At 39.7% G+C, this 16533-nt stretch overlaps 1 protein-coding gene across 8 annotated transcripts in view; it reads left to right on the top strand.

Moving 5' to 3' along the window:
* Positions 1-16533, top strand: part of PKHD1 (PKHD1 ciliary IPT domain containing fibrocystin/polyductin) — a 479188-nt gene that overhangs the window by 275145 nt on the left and 187510 nt on the right. For 2 of the 8 annotated variants that reach the window (XR_014810261.1, XM_084968326.1), the window contains exon 53: positions 14482-14561. The exons of the other annotated variants lie outside the window; for them this stretch is intronic. Coding sequence is in view for 1 of the 2 variants with exons in the window: in XM_084968326.1 (XP_084824452.1) it covers positions 14482-14519 (38 nt within the window). In the remaining variant the exon portion in view is untranslated. Of the gene's footprint in view, positions 1-14481; positions 14562-16533 lie in introns of those variants that run through there. 8 annotated transcript variants of the gene reach the window in all.

The raw sequence follows: 16533 nt of genomic DNA, 5'->3' as shown, positions 1-16533 counted from the left end.
TCCTTCCCTCTCTCCACTGGTAATCACTAATTTGTTCTCTATGGATCTGCTTTTTTTTTTTTTTTTGGTCATATTCACTAGTTTGTTGTATTCTTTTTTTTTAGATTCCCCATATAAGTGATATCATACAGTATTTGTCTGACTCATTTTACTTAGCGTAATGTTCTCCAAGTCCACCCATGTTGATGCAAATGTCAAAATTTCATTATTTTTTATGACTGTGTAGTATTCCACAGTATATAAATACCACATTTTCTTTATCCATTCAGCTGCCTGTGGACATTTAGGTTGCTTCCATATCTTGACAGTTGTAAATAATGCTGATATGAACATTGAAATGCATATATTTTTTCAAATTAGTGTTTTTAGGGTTTTTGGGGGTATATACTTAGGAGTGGAATTGCTGGGTCATATGTAATTCTATTTTTAGTTTATTGAGAAATCTCCATACTATATTCCACGGTGGCTGCACCAGTTTATATTCTCATCAACAGTTTACGAAGGTTTCCATTTCTCCACAAGGGATTCCCATATTGTTGTTAAAATTAAAATTATTCACTGATGAGATAGCAGCACTTCTAGTGTGGCAGTCAGGTTATCCCTAGTCACTCTCTGGATTAGATTACTTCCAATGATTCCTAAATTAATGGTTCATGTAATAGGCTTAGTCCAACAAAACTGGTCAATTTGTATAGCTCAGTCAGTTTAGGAAAAGAGAATAGGCTATATTCTCTAAGCTATCATTATCATTTCCTAAGGGGGTTAGGGATACAGTATTACAAAAATATAAAGCAGCACAATAAGTACATTTTTAAAATAAGAACATAGAAGATTGTGTATAATAGTTACAGTGAGTTCAATTCTGGAGATAAGAACTGAAGGCCATATTTAAGACAGGGATTAGTAGGGGAGTAGAGTACATCAGTGAAGTCCTTTCAAATTCAGAATCCTGAAAGCAGCATCCAGAGATTTTGATATTTATTATGGAATGTTGATAATGGGACTTTATCTCTTGAAAGTCATTATTAAACAGAGTGACCAACTACTCAGCTTGTCCAGAACTGAGGAAGTTGCCTGGGGCACAGGGCCTCTAGTGATAAAACCTAGAAAGTCCAAGGCAAACCAACAGGCATTGGTCCTCCTACTAAGAAATCACATATAAAGTTCTTACCGACCCCATATTCTGTGATCTGGACTGCAACAAATTTGCTGAGAATTAATGAAATTTTTCCTTGGCTTCAATGAAGAAACGTATTTTACCTCGTTTTATTCCCCCAAGAAATTTGTCTCATGGAATTAATATTCTTTGAGGAGATGCTGGCATTTCTTACCAGAGCAGGGCACCTGAGTGATTGCATATGTATGTTACCCTCCTGGTTGGAGCTGGGGCAGTCTGAGCCAAGTAAGGAACAGCTGCCCAAGGGGCCCTTAATCTAGTGCAGGGCTCTTTTCACTTGCTCTAATTGAATTACTTCTTTTTCTCTTTACGTTATGGTCTGTTTTCCATGCAGACATTCGTGGAATGTAGAATTAAATAATTCATGATTTCCCAATTATTGGTTTAGGTAGAGTTGCCATTTCTTGAATTGATTATACTTTCTTGAGGGAGCTTTTGGAATCTCTTTCTCTGCAGAGCTTTAAAGATAAGAAGTCTGGCCATGAGAGGTACAGCCCGGCCAGCAGCGGCAGGAATAGCACAGTGGCTCACTGTCAACCCTTGAAGGCACTGCACTTTTGCACAACCCAGGGGTTCTGAACTTCTCGTGTGCCCCTCGGCCCCTTTGGCAGCCTGGTAAAGCATATATTCATTCTCAGAATAATATTTTTACTACATAAAATAAAATAGAATTATAAAAGAAACCAGTTACACTGATCTACCTCTTCAAATATTAGAAGCCAAATTTGTGACATAATTATATATATGTTTCTGTATTAGAACATTAAATAAGAGTATCCAGTTCTGGTTCTAATTACTATTGTAATGTAAATGTTGTCTTTTATTTTATTTTATTTTATTTTATTTTATTTATTTTATTTTATTTTATTTTTTTACTAGTATGTGGAAGTTCTCAGGCCAGGGACTGAACCTGCACTGCAGCGGTAACAATGCTGGATCCTTAACCTCCTGAGCCACCAGGGAACTCTAAGATATTCTTAAGAAAGTGCTGCCATGGGAGTTCCACTGTAGTGCAGTGGAAATGAATCCAACTAGTATCCATGAGGATGAGGGTTCAATCCCTGGCCTCACTCAGTGGGTCAGGGAGATCTGGCGTTGCTGTGAGCTGTGGTGTAGGTCACAGATGCGGTTCAAATCCTGCATTGTGGCTGTGGCATAGGCTGACAGCTGTAGCTCTGATTCGACCTCTAGCCTGGGAACTTCCAGATACCATGGGTGCAGCCCTAAAAAGCAAAAAGAAAAGAAAGTGCTGCCATAAATTTCTTCTCTCCCTGTAAATGTGTGCTCTTGGTCCCCTGGCGAAGTGGAGGCTTGCTCCTTTTCCTTTGAATGTGAGCCTGCCTTCATGACCTGCTTGACCAATAGGATACAGTAGAAGGGCTCTCAGAACTAGGTGTAAGAACCCTTGTGTGAGAAGACCATTTGCCTGGATGTCTTATTTGCCATTTTGATGCTCCCTTTGGGGCATAGTCCTCAGGCTTTGGAACTCCCAAGTCCCTGGGAGAGGTCATGTTTTTCACACTGATTAGCAGCCCCATGTGAGTGCTGGCTAGTAGCCAATATCGATTCTGGCCACGTTAAGTGATTCGTCTCAGACATCCAGACCAGTTGAGCCCAGTATTGGAGTCTTGCTGGCAACTCTGAGGTTTTGTTCTCTTAAAACACATTAAACATCTCTTGTTTTATCATTATGTCAATATTTCTCAGCATTTCTTTTCTTTTTTTTTTTTGTCTTTTTAGGGCCGCACCTGGGGCATATGGAGGTTCCCAAGCTAGGGGTTGAATTGGAGCTACAACTGCTGGCCTACGCCACAGCCACAGCACTACCATATCTGAGCTTCATCTGCAACCTGCACCACAGTTCACAGCAACGCCAGGTCCTTAACCCACTGAGTGAGGCCAGTGATCGAACCCACAACCTCATAGTTCCTAGTTGGACTCGTTTCCTCTGTGCCACGACGGGAACTCCCTCTCAGGATTTCTGATGTATGTTCAATAATGTTCCCTTAGAAGGGGGGATTCCTACGTTCAGTTCATTAGGATTCCACAGGGGCCCTGAGGAATTCACGGCCTATGTGCTATCCAAGAGAGTGAAAATGAATAAAACTCCTCCTTAAACGGCATTAGAAACCAATAAAATTAACAACGGTGCTGTAGAAAACATACGGAGAGTTATGAAAGCATACACTATGAGGATCTGGACTAGAATGACGTGAATCTAGCTAGGTAAATTGTAAGCCTAAAACATTAATGTGGGCATTACCTATTACTAATGATGAATTTACCCAGAATTTCTCAAATTGTTCCCTATGAGATTAGTTCTTTATAACATCCCACATAAGGAAGATAATGATGTTGAATAAGTTTGGGAAATTTGGAACTAAACACAGAAGATCAGTTTCTTTGTATCTGGTCTTTTCAAAGCCATTTATATGACATAGTATGTACTATTTCTCAAAAATATTTACCATGTAACCCTTTTATTCACAGAGCAGCTCATGCTGCCAGGGTCTTAGGGAAACACTCTGAGTACACAGTACCCTCACACTTAGCATTACTCTTGAGACCACTCCATGAGGTTAGGCATCTGTTGTATTAGGTAAGATTGGTCTTTTGTGAGTAGCAAAGATCTGAAGAATAGAAATTTCTATCTCTCTTATGTCTCTTAGGTCTGTTCCACAGTGACAGAGACTTGGACTCTGATTATCTTTTTGTTCCATTATGTGCTTTTCTCATTCCCAAAGTTACTCTGTGGTCCAAAATATAAGCTGGAGCTCCAGCCATTGCAGCCACAATCCAGGCAGCAGAAAGTAGGAAGGATTTATCTTCTAAGTCACACTTGTGACTTCTTATGTCTTACTGGCCAAAACTTGGCTGAATGGCCATAACAGATTGTAAAGGAGACTGGGAAATGTAGTCTTTTAGCGAGGTGACAATGTGTTAACTTAAAAATTGGAATACTTATGCTAAGAAAAGTGAAAAAAAAATACTGGGAGACAAGTAATGGTCTCTGCCACAATTCTCTCTATTTTATAATGGAGGAAATGGGCCTCAAAAGGAATGCCTAAGAAAGAGTTCAGAGATCATGGAGAAAACGTAAGTTCAAATCTAGGCCTCCAGATTCCTTGAGTCTACCTAGTTCTTTACAGTAACCCCACCTAAATATATGGGAAGGATTAAATAGAGCCCACAAAAGCTATGGTATTAATACATACAGCACCATAGGAGTTCCTGTTGTGACTCAGTGGTAACAAATCCAACTAGTATCCATGAGGATGCAGGTTCAATCCCCGGCCTCACTCAGTGGCGTTGCTGTGAGCTGCGGTGTAGGTTGAAGACTCAGCTCAGATCTGGTGTTGCTGTGGCTGTGGCATAAGCCAGCAGCTACAGCTCCAATTTGACCCTTAGCCTGGGAACTTCCATATGCCACAGGTGTGGCCCTAAAAAAAGAAAAAAAAAAAAAAAGGTACATCACCATAAAATATATTTTAAGAGAAAGGTTGGCTTATCTATTTCCTAGAGGTATATCCTCATATTTGGAAATTAATAGCACTTGATTAACAAAAATCTGTAGGTGGAATGTGACTGCCCTTTGCTACTGGATGTATTATTAAAACCAAGATTCTGTTTGTCAGGCTGCTTTGCTCTCTGGGGCCTGCTCTGTGTCTCATGTCTTGCTCTCGCTTTCCTGCATTTGGTGCATCTATAAAGCTCTGTGAGCCCTGCATCCCATCGGAAGCCATCTGTTTGCCTCTCTTTATTTACATGATAACTTCGCCTGATGGCACATTAGTGCCTGGATAAAAAACATTGCTCCTACCTGAATTGAGCTGGGCTTTTGTCTAGTTTGAGGAAGGTGGGTTCACCCTCCGATGGTGTTTCTCAGGTGGTTATGGTGTGTGAAGGGTTTGCACAGAGGTGGGGAGCCGGCTACACTGAGCCAGAACTGGGCTGGGCTCTGCTCACAGGTGCAAATGGCAGGTGACACTCTGCTGTCTCCCAGCATGTGATGAGACCAACGGGAATCTCACATCTTTGTGCTGGCAGAATCCACGATTGCTCCAAAGTTGAAGAGAGGCTGTGTATGTGTGAAATCAGTGAAGGAATGAATGGATGGATGAATGAATAAACAGATGGAATGCTGGTGAATCCCAGCCCCTCCCTTCCATTCATATATATGGGGTCCCTGCTGGTCCTAGGGAGGTCAGCAGGGATGACTGAAGACAAGACCACTGCCTTGGGGTGGCTGCTCTGTGGACGGGGCTCTAGTTATGAATCAGAGCATTGACACTGAAACCTGGCCCCTTCCTCTCCCCTCAGGCCATCATAGGGAGGGAGGTGGTGTGTGAAAGTGCTTTCTTCTTTTCTTTTTTTTCTTTTTTTTTTTTCCTGTCTTTTTGCCATTTCTTGGGCCGCTCCCGCGGCATATGGAGGTTCCCAGGCTAGGGGTCGAATCGGAGCTGTAGCCACCGGCCTACGCCAGAGCCACAGCAATGTGGAGATCAGAGCCATGTCTGCAACCTACACCACAGCTCACGGCAACGCCGGATCGTTAACCCACTGAGCAAGGCCAGGGATCGAACCCGCAACCTCATGGTCCTTAGTCGGATTCATTAAACACTGCGCCACAACGGGAACTCCTGGAAGTGCTTTCTTCTTGAGAGGATCTAGGGACATGTGTTTAGGGCAGAGTTTCCTCCCCACGGTCCAGGAATTTAGAACTCCAATCCTCCCCATCATGAGGTTTTTCTTGCGAAAACCCTGTGGGAAAAGGAAGTGAACAGGATGCTATGAAGACCTGACTCTTATTTTTCCTTTTTAAAAATTGAAGTATAGTGATTTACAATGTTTCAGGCGTACCACAAGGTGATTCAGCTATACGTGTATATATGCATATCTATTCTTTTTCATATTCTTTGTCATTATAGGTTATTATAAGATATTGCATATAGTTCCCTATGCTATACACTAGGTCCTTGCTGTTTATCTATTTTATATATAGTAGCATATATCTGTTAGTCCCAAAATCTTAATTTATTGCCCCACCCCAACCTGTCCCTTTTGGTAACCATAAGTTTGTTTTCTATGTCTGTGAGTCTGTTTCATCCTTTGTAAACAAGTTCATTTACATCATTTTTTAAGATTCTACATAAACATGATATCATATTTGTCTTTCTCTAACTTTACTCAGATAATCCCAAGGTCCATCCATATTGCTGCAAATGGCATTATTTTGTTATTTTTATGACTGAATAGTACTCCATTGTGTGTGTGTGTGTGTGTGTGTGTGTGTGTGTGTGTGTGTGTGTGTATCACATCTTCTTTATCCATTCCTCTGTTGATGGACATTCAGGTTGCTTCCATGTCTTTTTTTTTTTCTTTTTTTTTTGGTCTTTTTGTATTTTTGTCTTTTCTAGGGCCACACCCGAGGCATATGGAGGTTCCCAAGCTAGGGGTCCAATTGGAGCTGTAGCCTCTGATCTACACCACAGCCACAGCAACTCAGGATCCGAGCCGAGTCTGTGACCTACACCACAGCTCACGGCAATGCCGGATCCTTAACCTACTGAGCAAGGTCAGGGATTGAACCCACAGCCTCATGGTTCCCAGTCGGATTTGTTAACCACGGAGCCACTTCGGGAACTCCTATATATGGTTTTATGTTTTTTTAAATTAATTTATTTTTATTGTAGTTGATTTACAATGTTCTGTCAACTTTTACTGTATAGCAAAGTGACCCAGTTATACACATGTGTACATTCTTTTTCTCTGTTATGGTCTACCATGTTTTGTGTTTTAAAAATTAAGTGACAAAATATAAAATTAGAAATTTAATTTCAGGAGTTCCTGTTGTGCAGCAGAAACAAATCCGACTAGTATCCATGAGGATGTAGCTTCGATTCCTGGCCTCATTCAGTGGGTTAAAGATCCCGTGTTGCCGTGGCCTTGGTGTAGGTCGCAAACACAGCTTGGATCCGTCATTGCTGTGGCGGTAGTATAGGCCAGCAGCTGTAGCTCTGATTTGAACCCTAGCCTGGAAAATTCCATATGCTGTGGGTGCGGCCCTAAAGACCAAGGGGAAAAAAAAAAAGAAGAAGAAAAAAAAGAAATTTAACTTCAGAACATATTTTATTTTGAAAATAGGTTAACCTTTGTGGAAAACCTGAAAAACCTAATTTTCAAGAGCAGCAAGTTTCAGTTTTCCTAAGGCCTTTGTCTTGCGTGTGGATGTTGTAGAATTCTCCAGGGGCTCCCAGAGTGTTCCGGGTAAATCTCCACATCATTGATTTGGACCCCAGAGTCCTCTGTGACCTGGCCTCCTTGCTTCCTCCCCATGATCCTCGCCACCGATCACACTTGTCTACGTACTGGTGTTGACTCGGCTGTTTCTCCTCTCCAGTCATTATACTTGCTATTCTCTGTGCCTGGAACTTTCCCCACCTCTCCTTCCTGATTCCACCACCCGTCCCCCTCCCTCTCCCCCCACTTCCATCCCTAATGCTCTCTTCCAGTGACCCCTTTCTGTCTTTGTTTGTTTTGGCAGCATGTGGAAGTTCCCAGGCCAGGGATCAAACCTGTGTCACAGCAGTGACAATGTTGGGTCCTTAACCCACTGTGCCACCAGGAAACTCCAACTCCCTTCTGTCTTTGAACTTAGTGTCACCTCTTCCAGAAAGTGTTCCTCAATCCCATGTAACTTAATTCTCTTTTCTCTTTGTTCCTACAATACTGTGGGCCTATTTCTATCATATGCCCTATTCTGAAATTATTATTTACGTTTATGTTGCCTTGAGGACAGAGGCCAAATCTTATTTGACTTTTTATATCTCCAGTGGAAAGCACATAGCTCGGAGTGGCGCTGATGCTTAGCAAATGCTAGAGTGAGTAAATGGGAGTGAGATGCAGGTACCACCCAGTCGGTTCCTGCTAAAGTGTTTCTAGGGCCTTTGGATGCTGAAGGGAGAGCTGTCACTGTCAGTCTGAGAATCTTGTCACACCAGGGATGGGTGGAGGGTATGAGTCCTTAAGAACCTTTGCAGCTGACTAGGAGGTGCTGATCTTGTTGATGGGGGCACTGGTGGTCCCCTGCAGAAGGTGGCCTGGGACTCTTCCAACACCAGTGTCTGTTTAGATTCCTTGGGCCAGAAACTTACTCTCTGTGAGTTGTGCTTCCCACAGCTAAGAAGATGCTCTGTGCAAGAAGCACGGGCTCATTCCTTTTGTTAATGGAGCTCTCTGAACTCTAGTGTTCCCAGTGGGGGCCTCTCATTTCCCTTCTCCCCTGGTGAGCTGGTGGCCTTCATTCAAGCTCCCCCTCTGCACAGCTTGCCTCCTCCCTCCTCCCTGCACCTTCCACCTGAGCATTGATGGGCCTCCCGTGGATCAGCACCTGAGGAGCTGCTGGGCCTAGTGTGGCTTGCCAGTCAGGAGTTTAGAGCTCTCTGGGGATTTACTGCCTCCCCAGCCTGCAGGCCCCCTATGGCTTAGCATCTAGGCATTGACACGCCTCCTGTGGTGTTATCTAGGGAGCAGCTTGAGGATCTTCTGTTTGCTGGGAAATCATTTCAGAGGTTACCTTTTTTTTTTATTTGTATAGTGTGGATGCACCTGCTTTTGTTTATTTTCCTTTTTGGTGCAATTATAAAAGGAAGAGGGTATATGAGAAAACATCAGTGCCTGCTTCCAGCCATGACATTGGCTACTGCAAAGGGACCTGAATTTTGCTATTTGGCAAAAAGTTCAGGCTTAAGTCATAGTACTGGAGAGGGAATTGGAGTGAGGGGATCAGAGTGGTGCCAGTAAGACTTTTTGGCTCCTAGTATATGTACCTAGTGGGTATTTAATGATACCTCATGAGTCAGAATGAATTTAAAAGACTTCTCACTTTTTTTTTTTTTTTTTGGCTGCTCCGTGGTGTATGGAGTTCCCAGCCCAGGGATCAGACCCAACCTGCAGTCATGAACTTCGCCACAGCTGGGGCAGCGCCAGATCCTTAATGCACTGTGAAGGCTGGGAATTGAACGGGTGACCCAGTGCTACAGAGACACTGCCTATCCCATTGTGCCACAGTGGGAACTCCAAGGCTTCTCACACTTCTTAAATTGTCTTATTCATCAGAGAATGCTTTTGGCAGGCCAAGCTGGCCCAGTAGTTCAAGAGGAAAGGGAAAGAAACAGTTAAAGCATTTTAAACTGCTAGAGAGAGCTTTTCCATTTTTTTTCTGGGAAACCAGCAGTTTGCATGGAAATCACAGCTTTTATACATTAAGTATGGTTATGAGTCTCTAAAGCTGTGTGAAAAATGTGGACTTTTTTCCCCAAGGGAAAAGGAGAACGAGGACCAAAGGGGCATGGAGCTTTGTGCCAAGGTTTTTCAGGTGACAAAGAAAAAGGAGAGACCAGCTGGTTCTCAGAAAATAGAGGATTTTATCGATAAATATTTTTTGCTGTACCATGCTTAATTCTAGCCCCACACAGAGAGGAAACCTTTAACCACGATTTTTAGCAACTCTACTATTTTACTATTGTGTCTTTTCCCATCCCAATTCTACCATATTCCATCACAGGCAAACCCAAATCACATTGCATAATAAGGACCATTTCAGCACTTCACTGCCAAGCGCTGGCTTTTCCTTCGTAAGATTCCAGATTACTTGAATAATAGTAGTCAGAGAGGCTGGGTTAAAATCAGAAAGCCTTAAAATATTAGCAGCAAGAAATGATGCAGGAAATAGCAGAGGTATTCAAACTGAATTTTTTGAGCCAAAGAGGAATACTTTATGTAAATATAAGGCTATAGAAAAATGACACATTAAAGAGATTTAGAACCTTCATTTAGTAATAGTAACAGTAATCATAGGATAGTGTCAATAGTAGTGCCACTGGTAATAATGTATTCGTTTGTGTAATATGATAATACTGAGTTCAGCTTTTTTTCTTGTGCCAGGCAATGTGTTAATATTATTTGATCTCATTGAAGCTTTATAAAGATGCTGTGATGTTGGCACCACATTTTATATACAAGGAAACCAAGATTGAGAGCAGAAGTTCTTAAGTTTTAGCATGCATGAGATAAATTAAGATGGTTGTAAAATACTAATGATTTGCATTTTGAAACAATTTAGCATGAAAATAAGTCCTAAATATTCATATGGATTTAAAAACACTGCAATATACCCTGGAGATAACGTATCAGTAAAAAGAATCCTGCATCCTTTTAAATGATTGCATACTATACCAGAGCAGAAAAGCAGCATGATTTATTGAACTCCTAACTTACTATTAAACTTAATCCTCCCCCAAGTTTTTACTAGAAATATTTCAGCAAAAATATTTATATGTATTGTATGATTGGTAGATTTACCCAGGAAAGTTAATTTCCAAAGTCTGTCCTGTCTATAGGCCATCTACATCAGAATCACCCAGAATGCTTCTTAAAAACTTTAAAACATAACTTCAAGGAGCACATAATCACCATATTATAAAATCTTTTAGAGCCCAGAAAAAGACACAAAGCTTCTGAATTTGTTCCTAGGATGAAAAAAATTAGTTCTAAAATTTAAAAAAGATAATACAAAGAAAGAAAATTATAAGCTAATTTAATTGACATTGATGACAAGTTTTAGAAAAGCAAATGTACCTGCATTTTAGAAAAATCATATATAATGATTAAATTGAGTTTAATCCTAAGAATGTAAGGATGGTTCTACTTCAGGAAAAATCTAATAATATAATTAACATAAGGCAATATTAGAACTCTTTTCTCTCCCCGACCTCACTATGATTCTTTTTTTATGGTAATAATTCACAATTTTCAATATATGAAGACCTGGAGAATAACCAAAAAAAGTTTAACTTTCTCCTCTCATTAAATACAATGCCAGTTTACATCTACACTATTCTGTCTTTCTACCTAAGTATGGGCTCTTGAAGACTTAATATGTCTAAAGCTGCAGAGCCTACAAAGTCATGAGGGTGAATGATGGAAGTGTTGTTTTTTTAGGGAACTAACTTTGAATATGCAGAATAAAAAATAATAAGGCAGTGAAGCAGAGAGAAGGGTGGGTTAGGAAGTGCTGAGGAAGGAGTAAAACACTGAAAATAGAAATTATAGATTTTATAGTGCTGCCCAATCACAAGTTTCTCAGCATATTTTGGACACAGAAGGGAAAATTTCTCCAAGTTATTGCACAGAGGTATCTAAAGAAGATAAATGTAAATATTAGGCATATATTTCAAGCAAGATTTTTTTGGTGACATTCCATGTTCTGATTTTTTTCTTGCTGTGAGACTATTCAGTCTTCCTCTTTTTTTTTTTTTTTTTTTTTTTTGTCTTTTTTTGTCTGTTGTTGTTGTTGTTGTTGCTATTTCTTGGGCCGCTCCCGCGGCATATGGAGGTTCCCAGGCCAGGGGTTGAATCGGAGCTGTAGCCATCAGCCTACGCCAGAGCCACAGCAACGCGGGATCCGAGCCGCGTCTGCAACCTACACCACAGCTCACGGCAACGCCGGATCGTTAACCCACTGAGCAAGGGCAGGGACCGAACCCACAACCTCATGGTTCCTAGTTGGATTCGTTAACCACTGCGCCACGACGGGAACTCCCAGTCTTCCTCTTGAATGGGGCACAGAGTTACTTTCATGCATTGCTTAGGAGTAAAAGCTAAAGCTTTAATCACAGTGTGTCAAACTTATCTCCTCCTTACCCAAAGGAAAAATGTTTACATGGTAGTATCAAGATGATTCTGTAAGGGTAGCAAGAAGATTTCCCCCAAAGGTGTCCCAATTTATAAAAGAGAAAGTATTTTTATCAATTTCATTGCCTACTCAACAACAACAAAAATTATTAGGCCAGAAATGGAAGGAATTTTTCTTAAGTTGCTATAAAGTACTTATAAGAGATCCACTGGAAACTTCATAAATAAATATGAAAGGTTTAAGCAATGAGGTCCTGCTGTGTAACACTGGGAACTATGTCTAGTCACTTATAATGGAGCATGGTAATGTGAGAAAAAAGAATCTATACATGTAGGTGTAACTGGGTCACCATGCTATACAGGAGAAAATTGACAGAACACTGTAAACCAGCTATAATGAAAAAATAAAAGTCATTATATAAAAATAAAAATAAATGTGAAAGGTTGATTACCTTATGTCAGAGTCAGGGACAAAATATGAATGCCTACCATCATTCTTATTACTGGAGATGATAGACAATGCAATAGGATAAGAAAAAACTATAATAAAGGGCATAACCATTAGAAAAAAAGGAGGAAAACAATTACTGGTAACTATATATTGTTTCTTACTAGAAAAATACAAGAAATTCAAATAAAATACTGTTAAACAAAGGAAGTCAGTAAAACAGCCAAAACAACACAAACATGCAATGAACAATAGCATTCCTATTAACAATCACTGATTAGAAAAGGTAATAGATGAAATATTCTAATTTTTATGGGAAAATTCACCAGCTATAAACTTAAGAAGAAACATGAAATAAACCTTAAAATTTTGGTGAATAAGTGGAATGACATACCAGTGTAAGAAGACCTAACATTGCAAAGATTCTTTCCCATATATGTCCTTGGTGGCTTAGCAGTGAAGGATCTGGCATTGTCACTGCTGTGGCTTGGGTCATAGCTGTGGCATGGGTTCAATCCCTAGTATGGGAACTTCCACATGCCCTGGGCATGGCCAAAAAAAAAAAAAAAAAAAGATTCTCCTCCATAAATTTATAAATTCAAATAATTGCAAATAAAATTGCATGTAGGTTAAAAAAAGTAGAACATGGAAAACATTCTAACATTTTTAGAAAAACAAGTAGACTATGTTAGGCAAGAATCTTTTTTTTAAGAGAAGGTTAACTGGAGAGGCTTGGTCTAGATCAAGCTAAGCAATCAATGTGGTATATTGTCAAATGAATAGACAGAAGAAGGCAAATGAAACAAAATACAGACCAGAAACAGATCCATAGATATTTGGGAACTTATTTGATAGTTTGAATGGCATTTCAAAACAGTGGGAAAAGACTAAATTTCAATAAATGATGTTGGAAAATTTGCCTACCCATATGTTAAAAAATTCTGTTCAACTATCAAGTCATACTATGCCACATAAACGGAAGACAATTTTTTATATTATTTTATGCATTCAGTTGGTGAAAGGGCTTCCTGAATAAGACAGAAAATCCATAATGATTTTATTTTTATATCATTCTTCTCTTGGAGATTTCTAGACACTGTGGATTAAAAAGAAGGATTAAGGAATTCCCTGGTGGTTCAGTGGGTTAAGGATCCAGCATTGCCACTACTGTGGCTTAGGTCACTTTTTGGTGCAGGTTTGATCCTTGGCTCCAGGAAATTTTTCATGTCATAGGTGCGACCAAAAAAAAAAAAAAAGATTAAGAATGGGGATTTCAGTCAGTACCTTTGCCAAGCAGTATGAAGATATTTTAGAGTATTAGAACACTGGGAAGAGGTTGTTAAATCTGGATGTTATTGTTGAAATACTTAGAATTGTTAACAGTTCTAGGAACTTTCATGATCTTTGGGACATGTTTCAATTCGAGGAGAAAGGAACTTTTGGAAGTTTCGGTTTTGGAAATCCCAAGCATTAAATTAATGTAATTTATTGGAATTTACAAGGAAACTCTTAAAGGCTTTGAGAAATTCTAAAATATATAAAAATGTAAAATGTGGAAATGTTGAGAACAATGAACACCTCTACAGAAGTAATCATTGTATTTATATAGAATATAAGCACTTTATAGATTTAGGAGTGGAAACCATAGACTAGTTTGCTCAGAAGTTATAAATTTTGATACATGTTAAAATGTAGTATAAAAGTTATTTACTCAATATTAGTCAGGTACTATATTCTAATTTCTCTTTTAAGCATCAATTATGCATTTATGAAATAATTCATATGATTTTAAGAAACATATATAATACAGCCTTTTACTTAAGGAATCTAATAATGTTCTGGAGTTTTATTCCCTCTCCAGATAGAAGAAATGACTGAATGCTTGAGAAAACAATGATCGATAACATTAAAGACAATTAATGAATATCATAAGGTTTTGGACACATTGCCTTCTCTAGTGCTAAGCAGCGCCAAAAAGAGAGGATTTATTTTCAAAAAAGACCTGATGGTGGAAATAAACTCTCTAATAATATTTGCTTCCTGGACCTAAACAGTCTAATTCACAAATGAATCACTTCCTTTTAGATTTTCTTGTTTTTCTTCAGGATGAAAGTGTGAAAATATATCTATTTACTAGAAGTTGGTCTCATTTTTTTTTTAGGGAAGCAAATCAAAGCAAAAATCCACATAGGAAAATAAGTTTTCTTCCTCATTTGGCTTTAACACAAGCTGCAACAAAAATTTAATAATTAGGTCACCAGAGACTCACCAGTTTATACCTTTCCACATATGAAAGTGCCATTCCCTACAAGAGTTGGAGAGGAATTTAATCACAAAACTTCAGGTTAGTACAGATTTATTAATGATTTGTTGATGCAATAGAATTCTTTGGATAAAGCCAAACTGTGGTTTAACATCTTGACCTGATATTTGTCAAAATGCCTACTCTTCACTTTTAGATCTTCTGGTGATAGCAAGCTCTAGGATTTGGCTATTGCTGTTGTTGTTTTGTTTGCTTGTTTTTTTGAGACTCAAATCATCTGAGCCACAAGAGCACCAGGGACCGTGTTTCAAATGGTAATGACAGTTGAACTTGGGCATGCAGATATCTCTGAGATCTTGTTTTCCTTTCCTTTGGGTAAATACCCAGAAGTGGAATTGCTGGACAATATGGCAGTTCTATTTTTAACTTTTTGAGGGAACTCCACATTATTTTCATACTGGATGCACCAGTTTACATTCCCACTCTCAGTGTACAAGGAGCCCTTTTTCTCCAATTTCTTGCCAAACCCTTTTACCTTTTTTTTTTTAGGGCCACACCTGCAGTACACAGAAGTTCCCAGGCTAGGGATCAAATCAGAGCTACAGCCTACACCACATCCATAGCAACTCAGGATTCAAGCCCTGTCTGTATCCTACACCACAGCTCACAGCAACGCCAGATTTCCCACCCACTGAGTGAGGCCAGGGATCGAACCGAATTCTCATGAATACTAGTTTGGTTCGATTCCTCTGCACCACAACAGGAACTCCTTTACCTTATTTTTTTTAAGAAAAGCCACACTGGAGTTCCCGTTGTGGCTTATTGATTAATAAATCCGACTAGGAATCATGAGGTTTCGGGTTCGATCCCTGGCCTCGCTCAGTGGGTTAAGGATCTGGTGATGCCATGAGCTGTAGCGTAGGTCACAGATGCGGCTTGGATCCCGCGTTGCTGTCGCTCCAGCATAGGCCGGTAGCTACAGCTCCGATTGGACCCTTAGCCTGGGAACTTCCATGTGCCGAGGGAGTGGCCCTAGAAAAGGCAAAAAGACAAGAAAAGAAAAAGAAAAAGAAAGTAAATAAAAGCCGCACTAAGAGTTGTGAGGTACTGTCTGATAGTTCTGATGTGCATTTCCCTGATGTTGATGTTGAGTGTGTTTTCATCTACCTGTTGTTCATTTGCATGTTTCCTTTGGAGAAATGTCTACTCAGTTCCTTTGCCTACTTTTTAATTGAGTGCTTGCCAAGATGGGGAAATTGGCAGGTTCCTGTAGAGTACAAACTTCAGTTATGTGCGATGAGTAAATTCTAGAGAACTACTGTAGAGCAAAGTGCCACTAATTATCAGTACTGTGGTCTGTAGTTGAAATTTGCTAAGAGGGTAGAATTTATATTAAATGTTCTTATTGTATTAATTAATAGTTAACTAATTAATTTAAGGTGTTCCTGTTGTGGCTCGGCAGTAACAAACCCGACTGGTATCCATGAGGATGTGGGTTTGATCCCTGGCCCTGCTCATTGGGTTAAGGATCTGGTGTGGCTGTGAGCTGCAGTGTAGGTTGCAGATACGGCTTGGTTCCCAAATTGCTGTGGCTGTGGTGTAGGCGGGCAGCTGTAGCTCTGATTCGGCCCCTAGCCTGGGAACTTCCATGTGCTGCAGGTGTAGGCCTAAAAAGGAAAAAATAATTAATTAATTTAAAGGATTAATTAAGGAGGACACTTTTGGAGAGAATGGATAGGTTTATGGTTTGCATTGTACTGCTGTTACACGTGCATACTTTGATATTACATGAATGTATTCTTATCTCCAAATTCATTAAGTTGTATACATTAAATGTGTGCAGCTTTTAGCATGTCAATTATGCATCAATTTTTTTAAAATATTAAAGTTGTTTTTTAAAAAGGCAATACCGAGTTGGCCACTCTGAATTCCTTGAGGTCTAATGTAGCA

This window comes from Sus scrofa, chromosome 7 (genome assembly GCF_054392235.1).
Source record: "Sus scrofa isolate SSC_HxYL_T2T_F1_AM1 chromosome 7, Sscrofa_HxYL_maternal_Yorkshire_Landrace_v2.0, whole genome shotgun sequence".
NCBI classification, from domain to species: Eukaryota; Metazoa; Chordata; class Mammalia; order Artiodactyla; family Suidae; genus Sus; species Sus scrofa.
The sequence above is the reverse complement of the archived record's forward strand: the minus strand, read 5'-3'. Positions and strand labels throughout refer to the sequence as shown.